This window comes from Paramisgurnus dabryanus, chromosome 13, assembly GCF_030506205.2.
Source record: "Paramisgurnus dabryanus chromosome 13, PD_genome_1.1, whole genome shotgun sequence".
Taxonomy (NCBI): Eukaryota; Metazoa; Chordata; class Actinopteri; order Cypriniformes; family Cobitidae; genus Paramisgurnus; species Paramisgurnus dabryanus.
Genome location: NC_133349.1, coordinates 8,072,987 through 8,087,743, shown reverse-complemented (window position 1 = coordinate 8,087,743; position 14,757 = coordinate 8,072,987). Strand labels below are relative to the sequence as shown.

Genomic DNA, 14,757 nt, shown 5'->3' with positions numbered 1-14,757 from the left:
CTTTGTTGCGAGTTACCGTAGTCTCCCAGCGGAAGATATTACTGTAGAAGCAGAGCCAGTTCTCAGACAAGTACAGACGACCCTGCAGCAATATATCCTTCTGCAGTGCACATGAATAATCTACAGAAATAATAAAAAAAGGTCATGTGATCATCAACACATCTGAACTGTTCATTTAAAGGGATAGTTCATAATCTTCATTTTCTCATCCTCATGTTGTTCTAAATCTGTATGAATTTCTTTTACTGATGAATACAAAATAAGACATTTTGATAAATGATGGTAAGCACATAGCTGATTGTAACCATTGACTTCCATACTAGGACAAACAAACACGATGGAAATCAACGAGTACTATCAACTGTGTGCTTACCATCAATTAGTAAAATTTCTTCTTCATTATTTATCACAATACTTCAATAATATTTGTTTTCCTACTATGGAAGTCAAAGGGTACTGTCAACTGTGTGCTTACATCATTTTTCAAAATATCTTTTTTCGTCATTTATCAAAATACTTCCATAATATTTGTTTTCCTACTTTTTTAGATTACGGCATCATTATCATTTATAAAAATATCTTGAGGGCGAAACAACATGAGGACGAGTAAATGATGACAGAATTTTCATTTTTGTATGAACTGTCCCTTTATGGCAACATTATTTATTTTATTCCACGCTCTATATGAAGTAGTGACACCAACCCACTATGAGACGCTCCGTATCGGGCAGCTTTTTAAAGAGTTTGCGGAAGTCTTCGTTCCTCTGTTTGTATGTGGGGCTGAGGACCTGGGTATCAGAAAAAAACTGCATCATCAGCAAAAGCACACAACAAAAAAAAAAAAAAGAGGTGTGAACTCCTAAAGATGCTTATGGTACTTACATTATACCAGCTCTGCATTTTCTGAAACAGAGGGGAAGAGAGTTACAGTTTTAATTTATATTGTGTTTTATAAGCACACAAACTACCAGGCTTACAATAAAATCCAGTTTTATTCTCATTCAATTTATTACCAGAAAATAAATGAACTCATTTTATGCTTTTTATCAGTGCTGGAATTCGTTCTGGACATTGCAATTTTTATTTTATCCGTTTTAACACTTAGCCAGTTTTCATGGCTATGTTTGTGGTGAAAACCTGGTTTAGGGTTTAAAAATAAATTAATCTAAAAATGTTCAAGAGTAATTTTTTGTTAAAACCTTAAGACTAAATTTGGATTTACTTGGTTAAAAACTCTTCCTCTTTTGTGTTCCACAGAAGAAAAAAATACATACAATAAGAGTGCAAAAATGATGACTCAATTTTCAGTTTTTGGTCAACTGTTCCTCATCAATTTCTTTGCAAAAAACTTTAATCTTCTCTCAACAATATTAGAGGAAAGTACACAACAGTTTAGGGATATTCCACCTTTATAAAAATAAATTCCTGATCATTTACTCACTACCATGTCATCAAAGTTGTTTATGTCTTTATTTGTTCAGTCAAGAAGAAATTAAGTTTTTTGAGGATTTAATAGACTTTATTGAATAGACGAGGCACAAGGATCGTGACCTTCGTGAAACAATAGTCATTTAATGACAAGAAAAATAAAAAATAAGCACGTTTAAACCACAACTTCTCATATTGTACTAGCCGTTTGACACAACAGTGTGGCCTTACGCTTTTGCTTAAGCACTTCGAAAGGTCACGAATTTCATATGTGAAACACACACTTGCAGACCATTTTAAACAATAAACTGACACACTGTAAAACATTTCTGTAGAAATTACAGTATTACTGGCAGCTGTTTCCAGTAACTTACTTTAGATTTTACTAGGGATGCACCGAATCCAGATTTTTTGGGTTCGGCCGAATACCGAATCCAGTGTTTAAGATTCGGCGAATACGAATACCGAATCCTACTCGCATCCTTATCCATTAACACAGTAAAACACATTAATAAAGTAAACAACGTCCACAGCAGTGTATTTTTCATTTAACTTAATTTTAACTGTAAAAAAGAGGATAGGCAACATTATGCCAGGATGACAAGTGGGAAAAACTATTTTGACAGTTACCATAAGCCTATGCATAATGACACGCTCGTTTTTCCAGGTGCGTCCGCAAAATGTGAACAGCCCCTAAGGCTCACCAAAAAAAAGCATATCTCCACGTCAGCACCCGATGTGTGTAATCAACGGCCGTGTGACGTCGACTAGCAAGCCTAGGATTCGGTTCGGTGGAAAAAAAATCTAGGATTCGACCAAACCCGAACCCCGTCAAAAAGCCCAGGATTCGGCCGAATCCGAATCCTGGATTCGGTGCATCCCTAGATTTTACATTTATGTTATTTACTGGCAACAGTTTGTTCAAAGTTAAATGAACATGAAACATTTTCCATCTTTATCTTCTACAGTAAGTTACTGGGAACCACCTGAATAATTACAGCAAATTTTTAACAGTAAGTATCATTCCACATACAACAATGTCAGAACGGTCCTCTTTCTCCATACTTGTAAACACTGGGGTGGTAAATTCACATACACCGTGCGCAACCGTGACGTGATTACGTAATATGTAAGGTTGCGCTGGCACATCACACAGCTAATGCAAGACGACAAGTTGTGTTTTAAGTGCATTTTTTTTTCTTGCTGAAAATGACAATAGTTTTGCTAGACCCTTTGAAGCTGCATTAAAAACTGCAATTTTAAACTGCACTGAAACTGTAACCTGTTGGGGTCCAATTAAGACCTTAATGTCTTCTCAACTGAACAAAGAAATACATCAACATTTTGGATGACATGAGGGTGAGTAAATTATCGTGATTTATTTTATTGAAATTGGAATATTCCTTCCTCTCAAAAGAGGATCTGAAGATTCATTCAATGAATCATGTTGGCCCATGATGCGATCACAGTACCTTGGAATTGCGTGTGAAGTGGCGTGCTGCGAGTGGATAAGATGATGTGGATGAGGATGGTGTAGGAGGTAGTGGGCTATCTGAACCCCCTCCGCCACCTCGGTCTCCGCCCACGTCCCCTTCGCTGGCTCTGCCTCCCAGCATGCGCCGGCGCAATGAGGGTGAGCTGCCAGGAGTGCTGCGTGGAGAGTTACTGGCCGTACTGCAGGAGGAGAAAAGTCAAGTCAGAAAGCACATACAGATATTTGACATTTCAACCACTTTAAGGACAGTTGGGTCAAGGAAGTGTCAGAATTTACAAGGTTGATCCACTAGATTTACAAAACAGCACATATTGATTTACAATTTTCCCATTTTAGTCAGATGGAAGTTAAGCAATGCAAAAAAAAAAAAAAAAAAAGAATGGGACCTTTAAAGTAGGGATGTGCAAAAAATTGCCTACGATTCTTGTGTGTTTCATCAGTAAAGCCGGTTCCATGATTAGTAGTAAATCGCCATCACCTGCTTTCAGATGGAGCGCCATTTACTACACAGAGCCGTAGTTCATGAAAAAGCTAAGCAAAATCGCATAGATTACGTAGTCGATTTTCCTTGATTATGAACATGATTTTGCCTCGCTTCTCTGTGAAATACGGATCTGTGTAGTTATCATGGAACCAGCATTACTGATGAAACATGCACGAGAATTGCAAGCGATTTTTTGCACAGCCCTACTTTAAAGTGTATCCAGTTTCAACAAAGCTTAATAGCAAGACAATAGGATTAGGCACTTTTTGTGGATGATATCTATAAGATGTTTTGCAAGATGTAAACAACACTGGTCCAGAAGCACTTCCTGTTTCAGTTTTTAACACTACATAAACGTTGGGATAAAATACAACCAACAGAATATATTAACCAAACATCTTTAAGATCTTTTCTTTATATGTGAAATAAAGAAAACGGTTACAAACTGAAACAGGAAGTGTTTCTGGACCAGTGTTGTTTACATCTTGCAAAATGGTTTATAGCATTTAGTGCATATTTCATTCATTGACACGTTACCTTTTACAGTCTAAATGAAAACCCAAACAAGTCAGAAGAATTTTAGCCAACTCAAGAACAACAAACCTCCAGCATTATACCCATGTTATAAGTTCCAGTCAAATCCCATGCGTAAAGACCATATTTATATTAATAACAGTAGTTTACCTTTAAACCATTACATTCCTGTTTCAGTAAAATAAAAGTAACAACACAGACAGAAGCTTTTGTGTACGAAGTACACAAAGCCTTAACTGTTCCCCAATCTGATGAGACACTTAAGTGAGACATATAGGAAACGCTATAACAAAGATGGCAAATGAATTCAATTCCTAATACAATTTAAAGCACTTCTTAACTATATTACATACATTTAAGATCAGATCACACTGACTGTTTCTCAGCGTAAGATACACTTAAAGGTTACTTAAGTTATGAAAGCACCTTGAGCATCTTACAAACCCCCAGCGGCAGTCAGTAACACAATCAGGACATTGATCAAACAGACCTGCTGCAAGATGAGAAGCCAAAGAAGATGAAAGACATAAAAGACCCTTTATTTAAAAAGTACTGTGCTGGTAGCTACCATGATGCATTAACCATGGTACTTACTAAGGTATACAGTTTCTGTAAAAAATACCAATATTCGGTACTACAATAAAAATAAGACACAGTGGTCTATATTAAAAAAAAAAATTATATTTACATATAATAGTCATTTTAGTAGAATCTATAGTTCAGATGGTACCATAGTAAAAACATGGTACATGACTGGGGTAATCATACAATATTATGTAATGGTATTTCAAATAACACAAATGGCAACAGTGTGCAAACCACATTTTTTTACTTTACTAATCTTGTTAGAGGAAATGCCATCTCAAATTATTGATTTCTATGCTCTTATCTTTAACAACTTTAACCTCTGTCTGCCCGTATGTGCTTAAATCTCAGTCTCGCGTTGTCTTGGTAACAGAAGGGGGTAGGGGTAAATACAGGAATCTCCAAGGTAACCAGGCACCTCTCAAACTCAGAATGTAATAATACTTTAACAAAAATGAAACTCTCAAGAATTGTGCGAGTATTCAAACCAAACGGAACGTTCCGTGGCCTGAAAACTGACAACTTCATCTCGCCGATTATCGCGAGATTCACGAAGAGAATCAGAACAGCTCGCGAGGTCAGTATCATTTATATCTCTATATAACTTTATAACGTCGCTCGTTTCCAGTAAAAGCCGGACTCGTTTCCAAAAAACGTCAACAGAATGAATGGGCGGTCTGTTGCTAAAGCTAAAAATACCAAGCTTCGGTTACCGACATCGATACCGCATGAGCCAATGCAAATATGTAATAATAATGCAAAAACGATGTACGCGTGAGGAGGGATTTGCAGGTGAAACGAAAAGTGCACTACGGAGTTACTACAGCAGCACGCGTCAAACTAATCCTGAACGTGCGTTTGCGCGCACCGGGTCTTATCAAAGGACGTGTTGGGATGCATTGCGTCTGAATTTCATAACATACTAACAGTTGACGTTACGCGAACTGATGAAAATGAATCGCAACATTTACATGCCATAGCCTATTTTAATAAAATGCACAGCAACCGTATCCATTGCGTAAATAACCTACGCGCTACTTACTCGAACATGTCATTGGGTTTTCAGGATTCAATGCCGTTCATTTTACAGCAGGCGCTCGATATGGCACTGCGCCGAGAGAGCAGACGGTACATTCAGATTAACCAACCGCATCGTCCTGTGATCATCCGCAGTCAATTTTAGTCCGATAGATCGCGATTGTTTAACATCTCCATCCCAAACCTCCGCTGTCCCCCTCTGTAATCCAATGATGCAAAGTGGTCTCCACCATAAGCGCCCCTGCTATCCTAAAGCAACCTACACATTGGGTGAGATTGGGAGGGAGGGTGGAGAAAAGAGGATGCACTGTGTGGAGGGAGGGAGGGATTTGAGACAGTGGCTCTCTCTTTACACACCAGGGCCAACCCATAGGAGATTATCTATAGTGTTTAGATGTAGATGGAAGTCAATCAAACTGTGTTGAAATGCTGCTGATGGCATGGTGAGGGCAAGGAGGACACCACAAGATCTTTTGAAATACAGAAAAAATCCTGAAATACTGATCGATACACAACTATTTTCCTGTCTGCAGTAGACAATGTAGAAGGAAATGTAATCCTTAAAAGTTGTGCCAGGCATGTCTTTATGATTTGTTTTCCTTAATCTGTATAAAGACGAGGGTGAGCCAAGAGCATTACAGATAACCCATGCCCTGTTTCTTAACTTTTTTATTTTAGGACAATACTAGCATCCTCTCTTGGATTAATCACACATGTATGTGCATTCACATTTATTTGTTAGGATTAAAGCTTTTGCTAAATAAATAAATATAAATGGTATTTTTGCAAGTATCTGCACCAGGCTATATAACAATACCTTTAATTGGAATGGAAGAAAAAATAAACTTCTTAATCAACAACGTTTGTGCAGGATCTCACCTACTTCATCTGGAGGATAGATAAGAGAGACCATAAGTACATCATGGTCGAAACGGCCAACACATCCCAAAGAGGCTTAGACAAATGCAATCTTTAGATTTAGAAGCAATCAATGTCAACAGAGTGAAAAACAGGCAGGAAAAGATAAATACAAATGTCTACGTAGGACTTTTTTTAGGAGCCTAGAATTACAGTGAAAGGCACAAAGATCAGTTCATGCGGTTTATTGGACATTTAAAATGTTAGTGTTGAAACACAAACTTTGGCCCTCTATTTCGTCTGATGTTGCACAAACGGACATGTCAGAAACTCATTGATTTTTGACAGATAAAAAACCTACAAACATTCCTAAACAAACAAGGCCGATTCTACAGTCAGCTAAATATGTATGTAAATGAACAACCCCTTTAAACTACGGATTTAAATAAATCAGCATACAAATAAAAACAATTATGTCTATTTAAAAGAGTGTCAATTGATATCATTCATATGTTTACTTTCACGCTAACAATAATCGTCAGTGGCTTATTGTAAGGTTTGACCTTGCACCAAGTTAATAAATAAATAAACACTAACTTGACAATACCCAGGACCTCCTAAACGGATCTCATGGTTCTTATTCAAGGTGTTTTTGTGATGTATTGCAGGCTGAGCAGCCAAACAAAAAGATCTAGGTCAGTGAAACCGGTTGGTAAATGAGAAGGACAAGGGCACAGCTGTTGGTGTGGCGCGTATAAAACACCTTTTGCTCTCTGAGCTAGTCTTTTCACTGGCTGACAGCCCTCACTGCAGCATCAAAACAAAGGCCTGTGATTGGGCGGCAGTGACATCACCAGGAAAAGCAGACCCTTCCACTGGGTAATTGTGATGTCGTGTGCGAGCGCTAGATGGCTTAGATTTAGTCCCACCTCCATCCCTGATCCCTCCACTGTCAAGATCGTTTGACCTATGTGGTCTATTAAATTTGTCATTCTTGCATTTCTTTTATTGAAATAGGCTGATGATGCCCTGTTTTAGAGTTTGTTGTTTAATTCAATATCTGATGTGTGATAATATCACCTTTAAAAACTACCAAGGCTGTGATATTGAAATTATTGAGTGATAACATCTTTTCTGGTGTGTATGTATGCATCTTTCGAAGAAGTTTTTGTAAAAATATTGTTACCGCCAGCTTAGTCTAAGTTAAGGGGGGAAGAGACAAACTGACCTGGTGCTGTCACAATCCGAGTCCTTGTTGAGAAGACTACGGAGAGACCAGCGAGAACGCCTGCTTAATGAGGAGCTCCGGGACCATGAGCGAGAGGGGGGTGGGAGAAGGACGGAGGGACTGCCCTGCTCTTCCTCTTCTACATTGGACACCATTAGAGAGATTGGTGATGAACATGATGGGCTTTGACTCCTCTCTTTTTCTCCTTTCTCCATATCGCAGTGGTTCTCTGGTACCTGCTCGTGCTTCGCCTTGCGTTTCCTTCTGTCCCGGTTTCGGCTGCGTGAGCGGTACCGATGTGGCCGCGGGCTGGGGGAGCAGGACCATGACTCCGTATCGGAAGACGGAGGGAGAATGTTGAGGGTTGGAATGGGAATGGGTTCAGCCAGAGTGATTTCAGGAGGTGGTGTCATATCCATCATCAGCACACCTCTTTTATGACTTTCTTCCTGTTAGTTTTTGAATCAGGATGGTGTGTGACTGACAGGTTCTTTGCGGTCTCATCAAGCACATCATTCCATGGGAAGCGACAGATATTTCTCTACACTCATTAAAATCTTCTAGATCTTATTTTCTCTTATAAATGGAAATGTTTGAATTATAACTTGCTGGTGTCCATGAAAAATGGGACATGGAGCCACTTAAGGACAGTGTACCCAAATCATTATTTATTCAATGTTTTTTGGGGATGAATAGCAAGAAGAGTCAAATTCGCTTGCATCCAAGACTGCTGGATGCCAGATCAATCTTCTTTCCACTTCTCTGTATATCTTAAAAACTGATATACAAGTATCTCAAAACTGCAGTTTTGCAATCTGCCTTGTGGTTGCGATTTGCACATCGGGTATGATAAGGTCGTATTGCTAAAGAGAAGAGAAACTGTATGTGTGTTTAACTCCTTCAAACCATCAATTTAAAATGTAGATGAGCTACTTTGTTGAAGAACAGTGCTTAATTATCGTAATATTTTATAATATATCAGGGATGCACACATAGTATCATCAAAGTACACCTTAAAGGGATACTCAACTTTTTTTGAAAATAGGCTCATTTTGCAGCTCCTCTAGAGATAAATATTTGTTCGATTCATTCAGCCAGTCATTCAGCCAATCTCTTGGTCTGGCAGTACCACTTTTAGCATAGCTTAGCATAATACATTGAATCTGGTTAGACCATTAGCATCATGCTCAAAAATGACCAAAGAGTTTCGATATTTTCTAAGCAGATATGTCTAGGAACTAAACTCTCATTCTGGGGTAACAATCAAGCACTTTGCTGCTGTAAAATGGCTGCAACAGGCGCAATGATATTACGCAGTGCCCGAAAATAGTCCCTTTGGTAACTTTTAATGGCAGTGGACTATTTTCAGGCACTGTGTAATATCATTAATAAAATATCGGAACTATTTGGTCATTTTTGAGCGTGATGCTAATGGTCTAATCGGATTTAATGAATTATGCTAAGCTATGCTAAAAGTGGTACCGTCAGACCCGCAGATCAGCTGAATGGATTTCAAAACGGCGAAAATCAAATGCATATTTTCAAAAAAAGTGGAATGTCCTTTTAAACAAATTTGGCCAAATGTTAGCGAAAGTCAGGTTTTCCTATTATGATATTTACTATATATTCAAACAATAAAGAAATAATGCATATACACAGTACTCTATATAAAAAGTTAATATCAATAATTTGGTGCACCCTTGACATATACCAGGGCTCCAGACTAACTTTTTTCACTAGGAGCACAGTGGCCCCCAACTGAAAATTTTAGGGGCGCAACCAGAAAATTTAGGGGCACACAATCAACATGCTAACCAAATATTCACATTTCTACTAATTTCCACTGTATTACTAAAAAATACTTTGATGATATATGCAGAAAGTACAATGTGCTGTTTCAAATTCAGTGTCACATCACAAAAAAAAGGTCAAATTTACTGGTCCCACATGTGCGACTGGATGTAAAATTCAGTGGCACACTCTCAAATTTTGGTGGCAAAATGCCACCATTTGGTGGCAGTCTGGAGCCCTGTATACATTTATATTAAAACAAATGTATGTATAAAGCCATTCAGGTTCAGTTAGTTCATGGTCTTGTTGGACTATATCCTCCCATTTTTTTAAGGCACACCTTCTCTATAAGAGAATAGGATCGACTGAGTAGATGTAGGTAGGTTCAACTATACAAATGATTGTGTAGTTTGTTTCTGTAAACTTTTGCTTTGATTTAACTTGACCAAACCTGTTCTTTCTCTCCTTCTGTACTCCACTATTGTTCCAATTATGGCACAATATAACTTAAGAAGGGCTTAAATCACACATCTGCATGAAAAGTCTCCAAATCAAATGTAATGAAATATTTCAAATACATATTTGAGAGTATGTTAAAATCACATAACTATACTTTAAGAATTTTTTTAGGTGTAACTTGTAAGGCAAGGAACATTTAGACTAAAGATCTCTTTGCATTATCAGCTTCCAAAGAACAGCGCTTCTATGACGTGGGCGGCAACAAAAATAAAAGTTACGCCTGTGAATACATTTGGGTGGTGTTGTGAAAATCTTCTCACACAGTGACTTAGATATTAGGGGGTATGTTTAAATGAGGCGTAAATCAGGCTTAAATTTCAGAAAGAATAATCTTTGCGACTTCATGGATCTTCTATATGCACAAACAGCTTTAAACAAACCAAGGACAAAGGAAAACATGACATCCCATCATATGACTCATTTATCATGATGGATTTTCTTTTTAAAGAGAACATAACCTGTTGACCTGTTTGTTTTACCAATGGAAATCCACACGCAAATAAGCAACGTGCTGAAACGCTTAAAACCCAGTCAGCCTCACCTTTACATGCCATTGTTTTCCCTTGTATTAATTATAGTTTACTGTGAAAAGAGAGATACAATTGAGCTTCCTTTTAAAGCAACGGCTGTGGTTTTCTGCCCACAGTGGTGCCACAAACTGAGCTATCCTGATACAATCAATCACAAGCACACGAATGTCGTCAATGTGTCCTTTTTATTGTATACCTTTATTCAAAGTCAAGATACCTTCCTGAGCTAAATAAAGTAGAGAATCAAGCAAATCACAGTTTACTTATCTATTATACCAACAATTAAATCTGATGACTATTTTAACCTGTATAGGAAATCTGCGGTAAAAGTTTCTGCCTGATTCCTGGCATCTTAATTTTCATTTCTTTTAAAACTTCAGTGGACTTCAAGCCTCCTTTCTTCACAAAAGCGTTCAGAACAGGACTGGCAGCTGTCAGAGCCGGCAGGAGCAAGATCTGCCACTATTTAACTTTCGTGTTTGAACAAGTTCAATCGTGTCTAGGTTTTGTTTGCTCAAATCAATCTCAAGCTATTAAAACATGGCCTCTTACCCTGGGTGACCCATAAAAAAACACCACAGTGAAATATAAATAATGATTTTATGAACACCGGTCATATTTACACTAAAGACTACTGTATGTCAAAGAATGTTTGTCTACAGTAGGAGAGTTCAGGCTGAAGATAACGAAACGCATATCATTGATAACGTTACAAAATATTGTCCAAAACTGACTAGAATAAAAAGTTCCCAATCCAGGTAACATACCATACAACATTAACAATTGCGAAAGTGCTAAAACAGTGTAAAGTAAATTTGGTAACACTTTACAATAAGTTTTCATTTTTACCATTATATTAGTTTACATGAACTGTTAAAATTATATTTTATTCATTTTTATGTTAATAACATTCACTGACACAATTTCAAAATGAAATGTTGTTTCTGTTAACATTAGTTAATGCTCAATGACCAAACATTAACAAAGTACAATTGTATTTGCATTCACAAACTTTAACCAATATATAAAAATGTTGTAAAAATGTATTGTGCATTGCTACCTTACTTATTATACTGCATTAACGAACCTTAATGAATATAACGTTAATCTTATTGTAAAGAGTTACCAATCAGCGAAATATATTTTTAATTCTTACCTGCCATTGGACGAATTGCCCCCATTATTTTTCTCCTGTTCGGCCTCATACACCAGACGCGTGACGTTGCGTGGGGTGATGTTAAAATCCACTTTCTCACAGGAACACATCTGCACCCCTAATTAGCCGGTAAGCGAACAATAAACTACCTTTAGCCGCCAGCTTTTAAATATATCTGCTATTTCCGATTAGTTGTTACGTTGTAATGATTTCGGTCAATTTGTTAAGTTAACACAATCAAACTTCGATAAACAAACCATCACGGGGCTATTGATATGCATTAGCAATGCTAACGACCCGGTCAGCTGAATTCTGGCAGTCGAATTTACACTTGAAACTAGTTGGCTAGCATGCTAATGATACCGGTGGAAAAACGGTCTTCTGTTTACTTTCTTTTATTCTTAACTCCGCTTGCCCGCCGCTCAAAATCCCAATCGGTGGACTACTCGATGAGCTCATAGTTTGATTTTTTCAAAAATAATCCGATATAAATAAAGTATTAAATACATTTTAAGTGCACTAACTTTTCCTAAGTTTAAATGCTGCGAAGAGGTCGCATCACACCACTGTTTCCAATGAGACGTGCGGAAGATTGGCAGGGTACATACAGATTCCAACACGAGTATATACACAAATAGTGATTTGAGTAAAATGAAAACTTTTGCTTTTATTAAATCAATATGTTTAAAATATTATTGTTGTTCTTTTAAACAGGCTAAAATTGGATGGTAATTTATTAAAGGTATTATTCTTGATGACACACACCCCTGCACGCTATACTTCATGGTACAGTCGAGAGAGAATTCATCAAAGGCTGCGCTTCAACGAGCGCAGACACAAAATAACTGTTGTCATTACAAACTAATAGTTATTATATTTATTTATTTTATATATATGCGCATTCGTCATTGTGATAAATGAACATTTCATATGAAGCAAAGCTAACCAATGTGCAAAAAAGGTAATGAAACAAAACGAAATACTTAATAATGAATAATACTGAACAGCAACGTGGACCACATCTAGTCGTCTGTAATATATTTAAACTTATATTTAATACTATTTGATCAAACGACACTTTCCTGCAAAAGAGATAACGAAACTACTTGATAAATATATATTTGCCTACTGCGCCCTCTGGTGGACATGCAGTGTATCGAGTTTACCCCGATCTCAAAATTGAAGAAGAATATGCCTTAATGAAATGGGAGTCCAAAAAAGACCGTTTGAACAAACTGTTCAACATAAAAAACGTAAAAGTTTAAAAAATGAGTTAACATAACATGCCGCTTACCTTGAATGGTTAACTAACCGTTTTAATGATCATTCTGCAAATAATTGAGATGCTTTGGGAGGTGCTGATAATTGTTGTCCTCGTGCCCCTTCACAGACAGTTTCTCACCTAGAATAGGGTCACCTTGCTTTTAAAGGGCGAAAAGAAAATAAACACCAAGACGAATATTGTGATCATGATCATATACTGAATAAAAATAACCAAAATTTACCCAAACCTTCCCACTCTCCCGTTTAACTTACATGCTTACATGCCATTGGACTACGTATAGAAATGCAGAGACCCTAAGGCTTTAGGAGGTAGTCTATACAGCATTCTATACATTCCACGTTGTCTATAAGTAACTGTATGCTGTGTGTTCTAGTTCAGTCTACTTATTATCCTTCTCTATGAGATCGGTACATTAAAAAACAAGAAATAACCTTGACTCACCCCTTAACACGACGTTGAGGGCTTCAGCATTTTTTCAGCGCGCGCTCTCTCTCTCTCTCACCGGTGCCAATGTCTCTAGACGTTTATGAGTTGTGTTGGTTTAATAGGCTGACGAGATTCCATAGTGTTGTGTTGCTGTACGCCCGCTGGCATTAACTGGGCATCTGGAAACCCGAGCAGATCTAAATATAAAAGTTCACCAACTTGTGGGAGTCGGCAAGAAAATCTAGTGAAACGACTTGCGTAAGGGCCTCGCGGACCCAGTTGTGTTTAGGGCGGGTGGTTTGACGTTCAGGGAACCAAAAACAACCTGCACTGACAGTGTATCTGTCACTCAAATCTTGACGCAATCTGGCGTGACACAGAGATGCGCGTAGCCTATGGTATATTTATTTTGTAGAAACGCGCACTTCAGACAAAAACACGAATATTATATTTTGTTTGCATGCAATTACACGAGCAAAAGTTTAGTATAGATAGATAAGTGATAAGATCATGTGATTATTATTTTTTCCCTTGGGGTATATTTTGTTAACCTTGCTCTCCATTCATTGAAATGTCCTTGTGTTCAAGACCAAATAAACTGACATTGCGTCATTGCCTTGTAAAGAACACAAGGATGTTGGTGATAAGCCATATAACAAAATAAAACGGTTTTACTGCTTAAACAGAGCATAACAGGCAATGCACATACTTTACAAAGTTATAAAATAACTTTAAGATATTTAATTATCTCTCTTGGTGATACATTTCCACATTCATATTATCAATTCATCAATTTTTAGACATCATTTGCATTATTTCATTGCCACAAACATTTCCACAAGCAGTTATTGGTCAGTTTGTAGTTCAAAATCTTTCCAAGTCTGGCACAGGCTTTGCATTTGTGAAGTATACTCCATTTACCCAGACTGATTTGCCAGTAAAATAAGATCCAAGCAAAACTCTTTGCATATTGGGCCTCGTGCACTGCTCATATCGAATGACAACCCAATGACAAGAATTGAAAAAATTCATAAATATTGAAAAATATATTTGATGTATAAAAGCACAGCAGATTTAATTGTATGACATTATTTAGAGAAAAGTTGTTGTTTTAATCGGATAGGTTTGCACGCGCACCTGCAGCTAGGCTACCTAGTAATGGAAAGGGATAGGCTAATATGCAAATTATTTTTTTAGCACAATTCCTAAATGGATCATGGTTTAAATAAAACTAAAGTAGGCTTGTCATTTGTAAAATATTTTACATGTTATAACTAAAGTCGCTTGTAATAAAAAAATGCTTTGCATTTAATTATATTTTATTTATTATTTTTTAAGTTTTTGACAATTGTTTTGTAAGTCCCTGAAATGATCTCTGAAGGCTACAAACCTGTTCGCTT

General features: G+C 37.2%; 1 protein-coding gene across 4 annotated transcripts in view; it reads right to left on the bottom strand.

The window, feature by feature from the left end:
• gramd1a (GRAM domain containing 1A) overlaps window positions 1–12,421 on the bottom strand; it is a 33,598-nt gene extending 21,177 nt beyond the window's left edge. For 2 of the 4 annotated variants that reach the window (XM_065298634.2, XM_065298635.2), the window contains exons 1-5: window positions 7,651–8,663; window positions 2,901–3,102; window positions 883–903; window positions 704–788; window positions 17–120 (exon numbers count right to left, since the gene is read on the bottom strand). In XM_065298634.2, the coding sequence (XP_065154706.1) occupies window positions 17–120; window positions 704–788; window positions 883–903; window positions 2,901–3,102; window positions 7,651–8,072 (834 nt within the window). In that variant the 5' untranslated portion in view covers window positions 8,073–8,663. Of the gene's footprint in view, window positions 1–16; window positions 121–703; window positions 789–882; window positions 904–2,900; window positions 3,103–5,568; window positions 5,936–7,650; window positions 8,664–11,646 lie in introns of those variants that run through there. The other 2 variants (XM_065298637.2, XM_065298638.2) reach the window with 2 other exon arrangements.
• Between the last annotated feature and the right edge of the window lie 2,336 nt (window positions 12,422–14,757).